Source organism: Mustela nivalis (assembly GCF_964662115.1).
Source record: "Mustela nivalis genome assembly, chromosome: X".
NCBI classification, from domain to species: domain Eukaryota; kingdom Metazoa; phylum Chordata; class Mammalia; order Carnivora; family Mustelidae; genus Mustela; species Mustela nivalis.
This window is the reverse complement of record NC_139040.1, coordinates 114,827,578-114,846,496: the sequence shown is the minus strand read 5'-3', so window position 1 is coordinate 114,846,496 and position 18,919 is coordinate 114,827,578. Positions and strand designations below refer to the sequence as shown.

Sequence of the window (18,919 nt, the reverse complement as noted above, 5' to 3'; positions counted from 1 at the left end):
TGTCCTGGAACAAAGGTCGGTCAATCCTTCCTGAGAACAATGTGGAAACAGACTTAATAAATAGTCTTCCCTTCTGAGACTAGACAGTGACTTTCTAAAGCATAATTAACAGGATGCCAATCAATGAGTGCACTTTTGGCTGCATGTCTGGGGAGTTCAGGTGCCTCCAATTTAGGGGGGGGGCACAGTGCTAGTTATCGGGTTGACAGTCCCAACCTGCCCTCTCAAAGTGGCTGCAAAATGATGCCTAGTAAATGCAGATAAATGCCAAATCCTTCTGAGAAAACAGGCCTATATCACGACTACAAAACGGACATCGGGTGTGAGAGTGAACAAGACTTCACAATAAGGATGTAAATGCCAGCCTGGGCATGAGGGAAGGTGTTCACCCAGTTACTGAACACACAAGATAACGGTGACTCACTTCACTCAGCATTATGCTTGGCCAGAGATTTTTAATACCTCTTTAAAAACAAAACTATTGTACCAGTGGGTAAAGATTTTATTCTCCTCAATAATGGGATTGAATATGCCAAGACATAGAAGCAGAAAATTAGATCTGCTGATCCTAGTGCCAAGATAGGGGTGACTGAAAGCTACAAGTCACTTCCGGTGGCTTTTCAGTGTCACGAGAGCCTGGAAACCCAGGGAGAACCATCGGGAGAGTGTCTACCTCCAACCAGGAGAGGTGGGGGAAGGCAAGCTAGATCTAGTCTCAAGCAGGAGAATGAAATCAAAACATGGGCACTTCCCATACCTCTGCTATTCCCGTGCTTCTGGAGTACTAATCAAGGAGGCCAAGGCACTAAGTAGTTAAGGAAAAGGTTATTGATCTGGGTCTCTTCCTCAGAGGCCATTGCCAAATAGTGCAGAGAAGCCAGCAGGGTCAGCCCCTGCTTGATACGTCATCTACAAACAAGCAAAATTGGTCAAACAGGTCCCTGAAGACAAAACGCAAACTATACATCTACAAGCAAAAATTTAATTTTTATCAGTGGAGAGATTAATTTTATCAGGGAGAGATCATGTGAACCGTGTTGCAGTTTCTGTCTTTCCTATTCACTGAAACCCAGTGCTACTTATTGTGCTTCCCTCTGTGTCTCAGATTTCTTGTTCCCTGGACTGATACTTGGGGGTGGGGGAGGGGGGAAGAGGCTGTGATTTAGATTCCTGTCAAGACTCAAATTAAATACAGTGCCTCTTTCTCTTCCTAACGCCCTCCATTTGGCCAAACATAGACGAGATGATGAGACATTAACTCCGAACACTCTGCCCACAGCCTTCCTCTGTGCTGACCTCCAGCCAGACTTATGGGGATGCCAAGCCAAGTGATGAGTGGCCAGGAGCTTTCTCTGGAGTGTTCCACCAAGCAAGGGAAACAAAAACTCTGCAAGCTGCCCCAACAGCCCTAACCTCTCACTATATATAATCCCCAAGAGACAGATGCCAGTCTACTCGGTTTTCCATAGGCAAAAGTCTAGCCCACATTCTTGAGCCAGAAGGGAGCAATGGAGATCTTAGCTCCTCGATCTTATCTTTCACTTGCCATTAACATTTAGGATTCACTAAAAGACAGGGCTCTCTTCCACGGAAGAAATTCTTGGCATTCACAATCTGTCACCACCAAGGCTGGTTGTACTCCCCTTGATCCGGTAGTTGCCCGTGACCAAGTCGGTTCCTCTCTTGAAAGAGGTTAGTCTTTTCAACTTTTTGATCTGGTCTTTTTCTGCCCCCTCAGGTCATGGATTGTATGGGACTTTTGAAATGTTATCCTCCTGGAGGAAAACTAGAGAAGACCAACATGTTAAAGAGAGAACTGCAGCAGTCTATGCAGACTCCATGCTCTCCTTTTCTCTCACCACTGCCATGTACCTGGTCACCTTTGGCATAGGGGCCAGCCCTTTCACGAACATTGAGGCAGCCAGGATTTTCTGCTGCAATTCCTGTATTGCAATCTTCTTCAACTACCTCTATGTACTCTCGTTTTATGGTTCCAGCCTGGTATTCACTGGCTACATAGAAAACAATTACCAGCATAGTATCTTCTGTAGGAAAGTCCCAAAGCCCGAGGCATTGCAGGAGAAGCCGGCATGGTACAGGTTTCTCCTGACAGCCAGATTCAGTGAGGACACAACCGACGGCGAGGAAGCGAACACTTACGAGAGTCACCTATTGGTATGTTTTCTCAAACGCTATTACTGTGACTGGATAACCAACACCTATGTCAAGCCTTTTGTAGTTCTCTTTTACCTTATTTATATTTCCTTTGCCTTAATGGGCTATCTGCAGGTCAGTGAAGGGTCAGACCTTAGTAACATCGTAGCAACTGCGACGCAAACCATTGAGTACACTACTGCCCAGCAAAAGTACTTTAGTAACTACAGTCCGGTGATTGGGTTTTACATATACGAGTCCATAGAATACTGGAACACTAGTGTCCAAGAAGATGTGCTAGAATACACCAAGGGGTTCGTGCGGATATCCTGGTTTGAGAGCTATTTAAATTACCTTCGGAAACTCAATGTGTCCACTGGTTTGCCTAAGAAAAACTTCACAGACATGTTGAGGAATTCCTTCCTGAAAGCTCCCCAATTTTCACATTTTCAAGAGGACATCATCTTCTCTAAAAAGTACAATGATGAGGTTGATGTAGTGGCCTCCAGAATGTTTCTGGTGGCCAAGACCATGGAAACTAACAGAGAAGAACTCTATGATCTCCTGGAGACCCTCAGGAGACTTTCTGTCACCTCTAAGGTGAAGTTCATTGTCTTCAACCCGTCCTTCGTGTATATGGATAGATATGCCTCCTCTCTGGGAGCCCCCCTGCACAACTCCTGCATCAGTGCTTTGTTCCTGCTCTTCTTCTCGGCATTCCTGGTGGCAGACTCTCTGATTAATGTCTGGCTCACTCTAACGGTTGTGTCCGTGGAGTTTGGAGTTATAGGTTTCATGACCTTATGGAAAGTAGAACTGGACTGCATTTCTGTGCTATGCTTAATTTATGGAATTAACTACACAATTGACAATTGTGCTCCACTGTTATCCACCTTTGTTCTGGGCAAGGATTTCACAAGAACTAAATGGGTAAAGAATGCCCTGGAAGTGCACGGGGTAGCGATTTTACAGAGCTACCTCTGCTATATCGTTGGTCTGATTCCTCTCGCAGCTGTGCCTTCAAATCTGACCTGTACACTGTTCAGGTGCTTGTTTTTAATAGCATTTGTCACCTTCTTTCACTGCTTTGCCATTTTACCTGTGATACTGACTTTCCTGCCACCCTCTAAGAAAAAAAGGAAAGAGAAGAAAAATCCTGAAAACCGGGAGGAAATCGAATGTGTGGAAATGGTGGATATTGACAGTACCCGAGTGGTTGACCAAATTACAACAGTGTGATAGAGTCTGCTTGTTATATTTTCACCCTAGGTCTTATCGAGAGCAAAGAGATTATGTTAATGAAACAAATTCAAAGTTGTTCTTTCTTTTTTAAGAAACAGACATTGCCAAAGTAAAGGACAAGGGGGGAAATGGGCATTGCATATTTTCAGTCTTTTAAACAAAAGGACTGCTACCAGAAAGAATTTACACACACATACACACACAGACACATCTCTTAAACTAAGATCAAATAGAAGAAAGCTTATTAGCAAGCAGAATCCTATTTTATTCACACTGCAGATGTTGCTGGTATTGTGACAAAAACCTACTGATTGAAAGGTCAGCTGCCAAAGCAGAAATAGCTTTAAGCATTGTTCAAACAATAAAGCTTCCAGAACTTCTGCAGAGCAGTAGCTCCGGGCAGAGTCTGTGGTTTGAGGTCTTAGCTGTCTCATATAGCTCCCCAGCACCCCAAGGAGATGCTTTCAAAAGTTCTAGCCAGCAAAAGCAAGCCACAACCTTGGAAGTGACCCATGGTAGAGTGGCCATCACCCATGGAATGAAATTGAGTGATTCCCAAATTCGCCCAGGTGAGGCAGTTTTGTTGTGCAGAATGAAGAAATCATAGCCCCCCATCAGCATACTTTGACCATGTGTATGATTTGGTGAATACACCTTTAAACCAATGACAGCTCCAGCACTGCAGAGTTGGAGCGATTCTATTTTGGAATATCTTGTTGCTTGTCACCAAATGGATCTGCTTTATTAGTTACAGCTCTTGGCAGGAGGCTCCGGGTACCCAAAGCTGCAGAGCCAATCCCAAATACCTGGCAGGATGAAGGAAAAGCAGGTGTCTACTTGAACCCAGAGACAGTGTCTCCATTTTAACAAAAAATATGGCCAACTGGTACAGCTGTTTGTGGTCTGACCCTACATGCAGTGTTTGCGTGGCTGCCCAGAAGCAACATCTGCCTGTGCATAGCTGAGGAAGGAGAAATGAACACTGACATGGTCATCTGCCATAACATTTCAAGTCATGGCTGCTCAGAGACACAGAGGAGAAAAGGAAGTTCTTTGGTGAGTTCTAAGTCCTGAAACTGAGAAGCTTCATAGAAGTGCAGGCAGGGAGATGAAGGACTGAAGGGGAGACAGATGGAAATGACTGGAAGACGTAATCACCAATACACGTTTATCAGTGATGGTGGTCAAACGTTTCTGCTAAGCTGGCTGCACTTTCATCATCCTGGTGCCCCCCACCCCGCCCCCCCATACCTTTGCTGGTGCCCGTCCAATGCACTGCGCGGCCCTTCTGTACATTAACGAGCCTAGATGTTTATACTGTTGGTCACAGTATTTACAGGCTCTAAACAGAAACAACTTTGACTGGAAGAGGCTGTGTATGTTGCCCCAGACCTCTGCATTTCTTTATGTCTATAAAAATGACGCTATTTCCTGGTCACATTTGAGGCAAATGTCTACAGTATTTTTCCCTTTTAGAGATGTGGCTTATTTAGACATCTATAGTGGGAAGTGTTTCCCAAAAGCACCTTTGCTCTCTGTACTGTGCAACTTCCCCATCCTCCACACAGAAGGAAACTGAGACCTAGGAGAGTAAAGCGACTCAGCCAGGGTCACACCACTAGAGGGTTTCCATCATTTTAGCATGCCTAAGACAGGGCAAGCCACTTTAAGATTTTCCCTTAAGAGGGCTATTACTCCCTTCAAAGTACATTTCCAAGGAAAAGAACATAGAACTTTATTGGCCACATGGCAGATATATATATATATTTTTTTTAATGTCTGGGTAATGTTTGGGATTTTGGTTTGCCATTGTCTTTCCAAACAGCAAAAATGCCCAAATGATTCCAGTGTAAATGCACCAAGTGCAAACCTGTGCTTTCTATTTCCTGTACTGTCGTTCACTCAGTTCTCAATACGTAGCTAGTGCGTTACACATTTGTTCAGTCTCTCCTGCAGACACACTAAGCGATCATACCAACGTGTTATGCACTCAACTAGAAGATAATGAGCTTTAATCTGAGGACAAGTATGGTCCTCGAAAAAGGGCAAGTTCGCATAATAGATCTGCGATCAATTCTCTCTCCAAGGGACCTGCAACTAGGCTATTATTTATAAAACACAGCTGAAGAGGGGATTGGTTTTATTCTTAAATCATATGTTGCTAAATCATTTTCTGAGCAGTGTGTTCTAAATCAGCCATTGATTTAGTGTCGGCCACGTGGAGCACCTCGGGTTAAAGCGACTCCACAAACACTGATACAATACACACACCAATTAAATGGATTTTGCTGAGAATTTAATCATTCAATTTGATCAACCAGAATGACTTGCTGTGGAACTTTGTTTTATGACAGATAGTAGTTTCCCAACTTGATTGAGTCTCTGTATACCTTGGAATACTGTATTTTTAGACGAAGGGCATTTTCAACCTTGTCGACTTCCCTTTTCAGCACTTGAAATCAAGGCTTATGGAATTCTGACTATGGAATGATTTTTTTTTTTTTTTACTAGGGGACTCTGCATGCCAAGATTTATTGTTTATTGTTAGATCATTATTATTTAATCATTAATTATTATTTACTCGTTAATGATTACTGCTCTGACAGCATTGGGTTAACCCCATCATGGAGAAGACACTTGAGAAGCAACTCCAAATCACATCCCCGTAAAACTTAAGTCTTTATCTTTACTTCATCAAGTTTTTCTTTTTCAATTGCTATAAAGAGGGAAGGAACAAGCCTAGCAAACACTTGCAAAAGTTTTAGTTTCAATTAATTCCAACCAAGACATTAATGTTCACTTTACCAAAGAAACTTATTGGTTGGTTTTGAGTTGGTGTTTGTTTACCAAAGAAAATATTCCATTCATCAAAAACATTTCTCCTGGTCAACTAAAAAACTGTGATACTTGGGTGTTCTTGACCAGTCATAACGAAGAAAAGGAAAGGGTCAGGGTGATATTCTTTCATTGAATAGAGCTCTGCAGAATATGTAAATTTACAAGAAGCTTGGGGTTTGCAACAAAAAAAAATGATACTGAAACATGGCATTATTGTTTAACCCCATACCAATGGTCCAACAAATACCACGAGGGCTCCTTGTGCTAAAAGAAGGCCATTTTCTCCACAGAAAAAAAAATAAGACAAAAACCCTCATGAAACTCCCTCTTTATTGTTCCAGCTCCTAAGTTTTGGTTTGGTTTGGTTTGGTTTTGGAGTTTTGGATTTTGTTCTGCATTGGTTTGGTTTGTAGGGTTTGTTTGTGTTTCCTTGTTTTGCTCCCGTCTTTCCTACCATTTTCACCCCCTCAATCTTCACTCAGAAGAGAGATAATCAAATGCCATCCTCCATGGCTATGGTTATTTATGCAAAATGCTGCTCTAAATGAGGCCCTTAATAACCCTGTTATTTTAACTAACCACCACCCAATTGTTCTAAGTGGCACTCCAGGACCCCAGTACCACTCTCCTCCCACCCCAGCAGTGGAGCGTGGCTGTGTCTATCTCAAGAACAGGTGGGTTGGACAGCCACACTGGGGGTGTGGCAGAGGCAGAGCCTCTTGAACACAAATGATATCCTCCTCATAATGGCTTTATTCCTTTGGATCCTATTAAAGTAACCCTGCAGCTTGTAATAGTGTTTGAACTCTGTGAATCTGTTTTCTCATCTGTAAAATGGGGATAATAACAGGAACTGTCTCTAAATTCAGCAGATATATACTGAGTGCTAATACCACCCAGATACTATTCTAGAGACTGGGGATAGAGCAGTGAATAGATAAAGTAAACCTGCCCTCAGAGAGTCTACATTTGATTTACTGTGAGGGTCAAGGGAGATGATGTTGAGAAAGTGCTCATGGCAAGGACTGGTGTAGAGAAGAAACTCAAGACATTATTTATAATTTCTCTATCCCATACAGTAGCACTAGGGTTCATGATGTAAATAAAGCTCAGAGAAGTAAATTTTTGCAGATTGGGGCACAGAATTAGGGCTATATGAAGATGCAATTAGTTCTCCTGGTCATTTCAGGACATTCAAAATTTGGCTGGATCACCATTCGGTGGGGCAACTGTCAAGAGGGCACAAGCTCTGGATGTTGGGGTTGGATTGTAATCCTTTAAAAAAATGGGATATAGGCACTTGGGGATGAGAGTCGGGAGGGAAGGCCACTTGCTATTTAATTACTATGCCTGACTTGAAGATATTTGAACACTCCTGCTGGGAAATTTGCTTTTAAGTTTGTTCTCCACAAAAAGCACCAGGTAGCTGAAGAAAAATTTCCCACTTTTTAAAAGCATGGTAAAGCTGTGACATGGAGAAAAATATTAAATTAGTATTAGTGGATTCTCTGGCAAAGACCTGAGGATGGCTGCAGCCAGCACATGGCAGAGTTCCTCCCCGTGGTGGTTACAACTGTTGATTTCTGTTTCCTGCCAGTCCACGAGCTAGCAAATAGGAAAGTGAATGAGCTAGAATCCGTTCACCTGAATAGGCAGTGTCAGGATGTCTTCCCCAGTCTTGCCCCTCCCCTGCCCCCCTTCTGCCCAGGTGATCTGTTTGAAGTCCTCTTTGCTATCTACAAGGGTACCATGCAAGGAAGAGGAAGTGAGGCAACCAGAGAGCTACGGCCTCTGTGCAGATTTTCAAGTTAGATTAAAATTAGCACCACAAGCAATCAGAAGAGCTTACGGGGTAGGAAAAGAGGGCTTTATCTCAAAGTACAATAAAAGCAATGTATACCAAGGAGGCAGCCCACAGAGGAACCTTGGTGGAAGGAATGCTGTTGCTGTGGAATGTGCCAGCCTCTTCCCCCTCCAGAATGTTGACACCAGTTGAATCTTTGGATAGAATTACACTTACTCCCTCTTTTTTCACCTGAGAAAACCGAAACCCAGAGAAGTGAAATGACGTGCACAGAGCTAGTTAGAAGCAGATACAGGACTATAATTCAAGTTTCCTAGCCTCAGTCCTTTTTCCATTCTGCCACTTTACTGCCAAATTCTATGTATCTAAATTATGGGGTCTTAACCTGGGGGCCATGAATGAGTTGGTGGGAGGGCAGGACTCTGAACTCCCTAAAATTAAATTATATGCAAAAATGTGTGTATATGTTTAATATGTGCATTTTCTTAAAAGGAGAGTTCATAGTTGTCATCAGATTCTAAAAGATGTCCGTGACCCAAAAAGGGTGAAGAACCACTGTCCTAAATTAATAAAGACCTCAATGGGAGTGTGATTCTGGTGTCCTCATTTTGGCTAACAGGCAATCAAGAGTTCCTCAACCACTTGTTCTCCAAGAAGCCAAAACTACTTCAAATATTGGTACCTTCATGCCCATCCAAGTGCCTACTTCCATTCATTTATTCTTCATTCATTCATCTGTTTATTTATTTTGCATATTTATGTTCCAGCAGCAGCTAAACGTACTCTCCAGGGAAGAACTGGGGAAAGGACCCTTCTGCCTGTGCTCTTCTTGACAGAAAGAATACCAGGTTGCTACTACATTCTCACTATTGCAACAACGTATATGTAGCCTCAAAATTACAGTAAGCACAGCCCACATGCATACATATACAGAGGGGGCATCCAACGAAACCACCATATGAAAGTAGGTCCTGTCAACGAACCAGGGTCAGAAGAACCTACTTCCAAGTTATATAGGTACCAGCTGTGCGGCAGCAATATACCACATACTTAGAAGGGCTGCTCCCAGGCAATTCTGAGATGTCTACACGAGGCATGCATATACACACTTGGAGCAGCTGCCTCACCAACAAACAGGGAGAGCATGTGTCTCATTCATCATGATTATCTGTAGCAGGCCAATAGGAAATCATGGCCATGGACATATGGTTACATTTAAGGACAGGTGTGTCTTGGACACAGATAGGCAAATAGAAGCCCAGTTTTCTTGACTCCTAGCCATAAGCTAGATATAGTGCACATTGATGGAGGAAGCTGGAAAAGAAATGACTCTATTTGTACCTGTTGGTTGTGCTTTCTCTGGTATAACTTTGGGCACAGTGGAACATACCTGGGTTGTCCTAATGGCATTGCTTGGGGAATCACCACTTGGTCTTCCCTGAAGCACAAAGAAGGCAGCCAAACAGTCCATTTATATGACACCCTGCCCAGCCATGACAAGGGAAGCCTTCTAGGAAGATGGAAGAATATTCATTCCACTTTGTAGCATCTGATGTGAAATTAGAAAACTTCATTCATTAAGACATCTAAAGTGCTTTGTTTACTTTCTACAAAATGGCAACGACTCAGCCCATTTCCATTTCCCATCCCAGTTCATCATTGGGAAACCAGGATTCTCTTTGGCCAAACAATGTACTTAATTTCCAGGGTGAGCCTTCAACATGTTTAACTCGGAATTTCAGATCTTTATTCTTTAACATCCTGCCAAAATTGACTTTGCATCCTATCCAGAATCACCAAGTCAGATCCCATGATGCCTCCTAGGACCATGGATAACTACTCGAAACTGATAATCACCTGTTAGGTCTGCTTCGTACACACACACACAGGCACACACACACACACAGAGTATGTGTACACTCAACACACCCATAACACATGTACAACATAAACACATATATATTCATGCACACACATAATGCATGCACACTGCCTTTTACAACATACCTGACACATCTTAAGATACATTAAAATGCTTTAGCAGCCCCAGCCCTGTGGTTCTGTGGGGCTTGGCAAGCCAAGGTCTTCAGCTATCTGCAGGAAACCATAAAAAAAATTATCTTCCCATTCTCGTTGTTTCCTGTGCATGAGTATGTTTGAGACCAGCCATACAGTACACTTAAAAAAAGAAATCCAGGGAAGTGAATGTTTCTTGGAATTTACAAATTACAGTTCTATAGCAGGAAACTGCTGATGGAATTCCCTAAGTCATAGGTGAGAACAGCAGAGACCCCAAACCACAGAGATTACTCCCAATGTCTAGAATTGTGGAAATATATCTAAAATTTTTCTTTGTGATCAAGACAAGGGGAAAAGGACTTGGGAGGAAAGAGGAAGGACACACCAGGTGGTCTCCCCATCTTAGCAATTCCCAAACTTAAGAAGGACTAGGAATTTTACATTTATCCCTACCATTAGTTTGATAGGAAAGCCAGTACCTTTCATCCACTTCAAGGAAAGAAGGTTCCATCCAGGGAAACCTGGTAGTAGGAAACTTCAGTTTGGGAGAAAAGTCACCAAAGTAACAAAACTATCCAAGACTTACATTGCACACATGCACACACTTGGGAAGCGGACATTAAGAAGAGCTGGGGAGCAGAACCCTAGCAGAGTTCCTAAAATTTAGACAGAATGTAGAAGGAAAAAAGTAGTGATTGGGAAGATGAAACATATCAAATTTGTGCAGAAGGACTGAGAATATAAGCTGAAAATCATGGAGTTGTTCAGGAATCTCTGTAAGATAAAAATATGGAGCCTGAATCTGTACTTTTTGAATAAAGTCAAAGGACTCCACATTTTCTTTTGCATTCACAGCCCATAATTTCTCTTTAGTAACTTGGTAAGGACACATTCAGGTTCTATTTCTATTGTCTATGATCCTATGTTCAACCACCCACTCCTGCTTGTGTATTCACACTCCAGCTTAGAGCCTGTGAGCAGAATTATTGAATGCTAGGCCCAAACAAGGAAAGTTACAGCTTTGGTTTAATAGCTCCTTGGTCAAATCTCTCTCACTTCTCTGAATGTGAAAATGTTTCAAAGCTGTAAAAACTTATGTCTAGACACCCAATGCATTTAACTTTTTTAACATCAAAGATATCCCCTCCCAATAATTATTAACAATGACATAGTCATAACAGTTAAATTTCCTTTAGTCCAATTTTAGTGAGTGACAACAAGGAAGTGAGTCCCTATAAAATATCTAGTGATGTTAGAAAAGATACTCACTTTAGATATAAAATAGTTTAAGTAGCAAAATGTGGTCCTTCTCTTATTGTCATCACTGATGAAAGAAGTTCCTGAAATTGTGTATTATTTTGTACAGTTTTGAGCTAAATCACAATGAACTTTTAAGTTGTATCCATGGTGATTAGGCATAAGATCACATCTTGTCAGATTAATCACTAATACAGCATTTGGTAATCTGATCTTTTTCTCCAAAAGCAACCCCCCAGCATTATGTTATGTTTCCCAGTTTTCTAGCTGTGTTTCTTCATATAGAGCAAGTAGGTGATTTGGGAAGTAATAACCTGTTTTTAAAAAGATGTTATTTATTTGAGAAAGAGTAGGGTGAGGGGCACAGGGAGAAGCAGACTCGCCACTGAGCAGGGATCCCAATGCTGGGCTCTATCCCAGGACTCTGAGACCATGAGCTGAGCTGAAGGCAGCAGCTTAGCCAACTGAGCCATCTAGGTGCCCCTCGTAACCTGTTTTTAAACTAAGAAAGAATATCCAAATCCTAGAGTACACAATCAGTTCAGGTTGGTCCGTTTTGAGAGAGATCAGCATCAAAATCTACTGGGAAAAATAGCACAGTGGCATCCCCACCTTGACAAAACATGGGTCACACCACCTCTGATCCATGACAGGCACACCCGCTTGGGTGGAATCAATTGAAAACTTGCCTAGAAAAATTTCCCACAAAGAGTTAAAACACTTGTCTAATAAGAAACATTAATAAACTGTACTTTTTACTTAAAGTCAAGATATTCTAAAGATGTTTAAGGAAAGTCAATGTAACAAGTGACCAGCTCTTCCTGGAAAAAAAAAAATGATATCCTCTATTTTGTACAACTTGAGTCTCTCTGACACCTAAAATGTGTATTTACATCATCCCACAGCTATACAAAAACAAAATCAGCAGGGAAAACTGTCCCACTGATGATTGGCAACCCCACAGCTCCTCTCCATCTGACCAGCTTTCACCAGAGGGCAATATTTCAGGCTTACACATGGAAAGCATAGAATGCCAAAGGCCCTAAGCTACTTAGCATATTAAACCTTGAAAAAGGCTCATGCCAAATCACTGGAGTTCTTAGTTGACTGTCCTTTCATATTAAACTCCCAACTGCCAATGAAGCATCTTGTTTCTAATCTTGATCTCCAATTCCAAGTGTAAAGAAGATTTCATATTTATTGCTTTCACTTTTTCTTTTTTTTTTAAAGATTTTATTTATTTATTTGACAGAGAGAAATCACAAGTTAATGGAGAGGCAAGAAGAGAGAGAGAGAGAGGGAAGCAGGCTCCCTGCCGAGCAGAGAGCCCGATGCGGGACTCGATCCCATGACCCTGAGATCATGACCTGAGCTGAAGGCAGCGGCTTAACCCACTGAGCCACCCAGGCACCCTGCTTTCACTTTTTCATACGTGTTTTTAATTCTCTGATAGACACACACCAAAGAATGAAATGGCAATGAGCCAGGGGAATATTTTCACTTTTGCTTTTTTCCTTTTCTTTCTTTTTTAGATCCCGATTATTTCAATACTCTTTGATAGCAACTAGTATGTGTTCTTTCTTGTTTTATCATTTTTTTTCAAATGAACAGTCAAAACATTTATATAACTTAATGTCTTACAGATAAAGGAGATAAAGATTTGTTTTTTTTGGTTTGTTTAGCCAGCAGATATATTTTTATACAACTTTGCATATTGGTTTAAAGGTCACATGTTACACCTCTGTCTCTAGAGAAAGAAAAGTCCATTTCCTGGTCTTAGTTTAATATATGATCATAAACAGGACACAAAACTCATAGCAGGAAGCATTCTATATACCTACATGCCTGAGCTTAAAGGATGTCAGTAGAGGCCTAAGAAAATATGTTCAGCCTTTCCCTTCTGAAGTATTCTGGTCTACTACAGGCATTTGGGGTTGAGGAGAGAGGAAATGCTGTATGTAATAGTTGTACATCAACACTGGTGCATAGAGGGATGAGAAAAGCCTGAGACAGGGGTAACAAGCAGTATATATGAACGGGGTGTCAAATCAATTGTTGGCGGGAGTAGCAAGTGGGTTTTCATTTTTTAGTTTATTTCACAGGGCTAACTAAATGAATCCATAGTTATCACTATGACAAAGTCTGAATCCAAAATTACATGTCACAGGTACCAAATTATGCTATTGACTTCCTAATGTAAAGAATTGGAATGGTTTCAGATTTTATCTCAATAGTTCTGAGCTGGGAATAGCAGAGAAGTTGCACTTTATACTCCTGTCTGTTAAAATCCTTATTTAGCCCATTTCCATGGAAACTGAAATCAGATCTCTCTCTCTCTCTCTCCCTCTCTCGCTCACATACACACACACACACACACACACACACAAAGAGAGAGAGAAAACCTGTATATAGTTTGGTGTGTGCACACATGTGTCTGTGTCTGTGTGTGTGTGTGCCCATGTAAGCATCCACAGGAGAATTTCTGTGGGGATACTCTCTCATCCGTGGTAACTTTTCCATAAATGGAAGAAATGCCAGCAGTGGAAGAAAGGCCAGACTGACTTCCTTTTTCAGAAGCCAATCTGTAATGTAGATAAAAATCCCAGGTCAGAAAAATAAGCATATCACACCCAAGCCTTTCTTACCAATTCCGTGGAGAATTCCATTTTGTAACTGCATGTTCATTTAATTTAGTTAACTAACTCGGGAATATTTTATGGTAGAAAGTCATCCGCAGGAACTAAATTTAATCCCTTGGACTTTTGCCCACTTTGCTTTACTCTCAAGCATTTGACATTTCCCTAAATAGCCCAGAAAAATAAGGGCCAAGGGAAAAGAGAAAATGAATGGGTTCATTTTAATATTTCAACATATACTTGGTTAAGTTTCCAATCTTATGGCAAAATAATATGCACATGTTCCAGATTTATAGAGATATTTAGTCTATTATTCCATTATTGTCCACAACTGCCTTGAAGATAGATCAGCATTCAAATTACTACCTATTAAAGGGCACTGCTAAAACCTATAGTAAGCTTTGAAAAAGAATGAATACTGCCCATCTCCATATTTCTTGAATGATGTCATCAGGCAACTTCCTTCTTTCTATACATGGACAGTTTTTGATAGGGGGAAATACTTTACTTTCTATTTCTGTTCCTTTTTTCCACAAGAAAAGATAAGAAAATATAAAATGGGATTTCTTTTAAAAGAATTTCATTTTAGAATGAATAGTAGATGATGATTTTGGATCTTAAATTAGATTCTCTTACCATACTCTTCAGCAATGTTGGTAAGTTTTGCAACTCATGAAGTATTTAGCTTTTGCTAGAATCCAAAACAGAATGACGAGCTATACATTTCAGCTGGCAAAGATCAACAGGGCAACAGGACAAAACTCATGTTTGATCTTAAACATGAGATTTTTGTTTTAAACATCGCTGCAACATATTCTCATTTGTGCTTCATACTTGGATGGGTAGGCTTACAAGGGTACAGTCTGTATTCAACACCTGGGGAAGGGCAATAATTTTACTTGATAAAATGGAAAAGTCACTTCTTAGCATTAAAAAAATAAGGACGAAGAGTAAGGGGTGGAAAAAACAAAATTCCTTTTATTTAAATAAAATTTGCCAACATTTAGTACATCATTATTTTCAGGTGTGGAGTTCAACAGTTCATCAGTTGCATACAACACTCAGTGCTCACCATATCATGTGCTCTCCTTAATACCCATCATCCAATTACTCAGCCCCCACCTAGTTCGCCCTCCAGCAACCTTCAGTTTGTTTCCTATAGTTAAGTGACTCTCATGGTTTGTCTCCCTTCTAATGACATCCCATTCAGTTTTCCCCCCCTTCCCTTATGATCCTCTGCACCATTTCTTTTAGTCCACATATGAGTGAAACCATATGATAATTGTCTTTCTCTGATTGACTTATTTTACTTAGCACAGTACCTTCCAGTTCCATCCAGACTGATGTATTCCTCCTTTCTGATAGCTGAGTAATATTCCATAATACATATATACCATATCTTCTTTATTCATTCATCTATTAATGGACATCTCAGCTCTTTCCACAGTTTGCCTACTGTGGACAATGCTGCTATAAACATTGGGGTGCAGGTGGTCCTTTAGATCATAACATTTCTATCTCTGGGGTGAATACCTACTAATGCAATTGCTGGGTGGTAGGGTAGCACTAATTTTTAACATCTTGAAGAACCTCCATACTGTTTTCCAGAGCGGCTGCACCAGCTTGCATTTCCACCAACAGGGTAAGAGGATACCCTTTCTCTGCATCTTTGTCAACATCTGTTGATTCCTGACTTCCTAATTTTAGCCATTCTGACTGGTGTGAGGTGCTATCACATCATGATCTGTATTTCCCTGATGCCAAGTGATGTGGATCATTTCTTCATGTGTCTGTTCGCCATTTAGATGTCTTCTTCGGAGAAATGCTCTGTTCATGTCTTCTGCCCATTTCTTGATTGGATTATTTGAGTTTTGGCTGCTGAATTTGAGAAGTTCTTTATAGATCTTGGATATTAGTCCTTTATCTGAGAAGTCACGTGCAAGTATCTTCTCCCATTCCATAGGTTGCCTTTTAGTTTTGTTGACTGTGTCCTTCATTGTGCAGAAGTTTTTATCTTGATGAGGTCCCAACAGTACATTTTTGCCCTTGCTTCCCTTGCCTTTGGAGACATGTCTAGCAAGAAGTTGCTGCAGCCGAGGTCAGAGGTTGCTGCCTATGTTCTCCTCTAGGATTTTGATGAATTCCTCTCAGATGGAAGTTGTTCATCCATTTTGAGTTTATCTTTGTATATGGTGTAAGAGAATGGTCCAGTTTCATTCCTCTACATGCGGCTGTCCAATTCCCCCAGCACCATTTATTGAAGACACTGTCTTTGTTCCATTGAATATTCTTTCCTGCTTTGTTGAAGACTAGTTGCCCATAAACTTGAGGGTCCATTTCTGGGTTTTCTATTCTGTTCCATTGATCAGTGTGCCTGTTTTTGTGCCATTACCATATTGTCTTGATGATTACAGTTTTGTAATAGAAATTGAACTCCGGCATTGTGATACAACCAGTTTGGGTTTTCTTTTTCAACATTCCTCTGGATATTCGGGGTCTTTTCTGGTTCCATACAAATTTTAGGGTTACTTATTCTAGCTCTGTGAAAAATGTCCATGGTACTTTGATATGGATTGCACTGAATGTGTAGATTGCTCTGGGTAGCACACACATTTTAACAATATTCATTCTTCTAATCCATGAGCATGGAATAATTTTCCATTTCTTTATGTCTTCCTCAATTTCTTTCATAAGCTTTCTGTAGTTTTCAGAGTACAGATCCTTTACCTTTTTGGTTGGGTTTATTCCTAGGTGTCTTATGGTTTTGGTTCAATTGCAAATGGGACTGACTCCTTAGTTTCTCTTTCTTCTGTCTCATTTTTAGTGTATAGAAATGCAAGTGATTTCTGTGTGTTGATTTTATACCATGTTGCTAAATTCCTGTATGAGTTCTAGCAATTTGGGGGTGGAGTCTTTTGGTTTTCCAGAAAAAGTACCATGTCATCTGCAAAGAGTAGAGTTTCACTTCTTCTTTTTCATTTTGAATGTCCTTCATTTCTTTCTGTGGTCTAACTGCTGAGGCTAGGACTTCTAGAACTACGTTGAACAACAGTGGTAAGAGTGGGCATCTCTGTCATATTCCTTACCTTAGGGGAAAAGTTCTCAGTTTTTCCCCATAGAGAAAGATATTCATTGTGGACTTTTCAAAACCAAAATTTCTTATCACAAAGGCATGGTTCAAGATGCCAGGCTTCTCCCTCTCAGGTGCAAGTGTTATTTTATCTTCCCAAGGGTATTACATCAAGATGACATTTCATCATCTACATGAAAATCCTCATTTCTTCAGGGAGCATCACTGGTTCACAAGAACATGAAAACAAAAAATTCCCTTGAGTCACAGGACTTAAGTCCCCAAATCAAAAACATCATTTAGGAGAGGGATCCCTAAAAATGTGTAATAAATACCCACCACAACAGCTTGAACAGGAATATAGATATTGAATCTGTAAGAATGTTGAGTCTCACGAACTTGAGACCATCAAACAAAAGATCCTATCCTGTCTGCACTTACATGAATTAAAAAATGTTAGGTTGTAAAGTGTGTACCTTTTTTCACTTCAATTGACCTTGTATTGTAGAAAGTGATTTTAAAAAACATCCCAAAACCCTAGAAGTAGTACTGAATGTTGTCAGGCCATGACAACTGACATTCCATGGTTAAAAAGTAAATTTTAGAATCAGTGCTGTTGAGTAATTTTTATAAAAATACATACTGAGTCCAATGCTTAAACTTGAAATAACTATAGTTATGGCATTGTGAGATTTGTATCCCTGCATGCCTTTTATGAATGTGAAAAAGAAAATCCTCTTCATCCCTTATACTTTTACTATTTTAGATGTTTCCAAAAATATGCCTAGACTTCAGACAGAGTGGCTCAGAAGTTCTCCAAACAAACTTTTTCAAGTGTAAGCATGCAGGGGTTCTACAAAAGGGTGGCTGATACAGATTCTTGATGATCTGTATCTTAAAAGTTATAGAAATAAGTACCAACAACTAAAGGACACAGTTACAAACTAAAATACTGTGACACATTGTGTGATGTCATACAATCAAATGCAATGTTTAGTAAACATACATTTTTTGTCATTTTGTATTTGTTTATACAGAATTAAAAATAAAGCACAGGACTAAAAACAAATATATATGTGTCCCTTTTGCATTACTCTTATAATGGTAAAGGGAAAACACAACAAGCACCACTACAAAATGTCTGACCCTCACACAGCATTAAAAGTAAAGTAGATGCCAAGCTGAACATTTATTAGTACGTGGGCTGCCAACCAAGAATCCTTCTATTCAGGTTTTAGAATTCAAGTGTTTTTTAGAATATGGCTCATGTCTTCCAGTTTGTTATTGGCATAAAAATGACAGTGATGGGGGGCTAGGTCAAGATGGCGGAGAAGTAGCAGGCTGAGGCTACATCAGGTGGTAGGAGATCAGCTAGATAGCTTATCTAAACATTGCAAACACCTACAAATCCAACAGGAGATTGAAGAGAAGAACAACAGCAATTCTAGAAACAGAAAATCAACCACTTTCTAAAAGGTAGTACTGGCAGAGAAGTGAATCCAAAGCAACGGGAAGATAGACCACAGGGGGAGGGGCCGGCTCCTGGCAAGCGACAGAGCAATGGGAGCACAAAATCGGGACTTTTAAAAGTCTGTTCCACTGACGGACATCGCTCCAGAGGCTAAACCGGGGTGAAGCCCATACGGGGTCAGCGTGGCCTCAGGTCCCGCAGGGTCACAGAAGGATCGGAGGTGTCTGAGTGTCGCAGAGCTTACAGGTATTAGAGTGGGGAAGCCGGCTACAGACAGAACTGAGGAGCAAGCTCTCAGCTTGGAGTTACCTTGAACTGGTCACAGGCTCGGTGAGCTCGGAGCGCGGCCGGAGGCCAGGGAAACGGGAGTGATTGAGCACTTTTCTCTGAGGGCGCACTGAGGAGTGGGGAGCCGAGCTCTCGGCTCC

At 40.9% G+C, this 18,919-nt stretch overlaps 1 protein-coding gene across 2 annotated transcripts in view; it reads left to right on the top strand.

Annotated features, from left to right (window-relative positions):
* PTCHD1 (patched domain containing 1) overlaps positions 1–8,630 on the top strand; it is a 58,798-nt gene extending 50,168 nt beyond the window's left edge. For both annotated transcript variants that reach the window (XM_082718249.1, XM_082718250.1), the window contains one exon: positions 1,739–8,630. In XM_082718249.1, the coding sequence (XP_082574375.1) occupies positions 1,739–3,393 (1,655 nt within the window). In that variant the 3' untranslated portion in view covers positions 3,394–8,630. The remainder of the gene's footprint in view (positions 1–1,738) is intronic.
* The last annotated feature ends 10,289 nt before the right edge of the window (positions 8,631–18,919 follow it).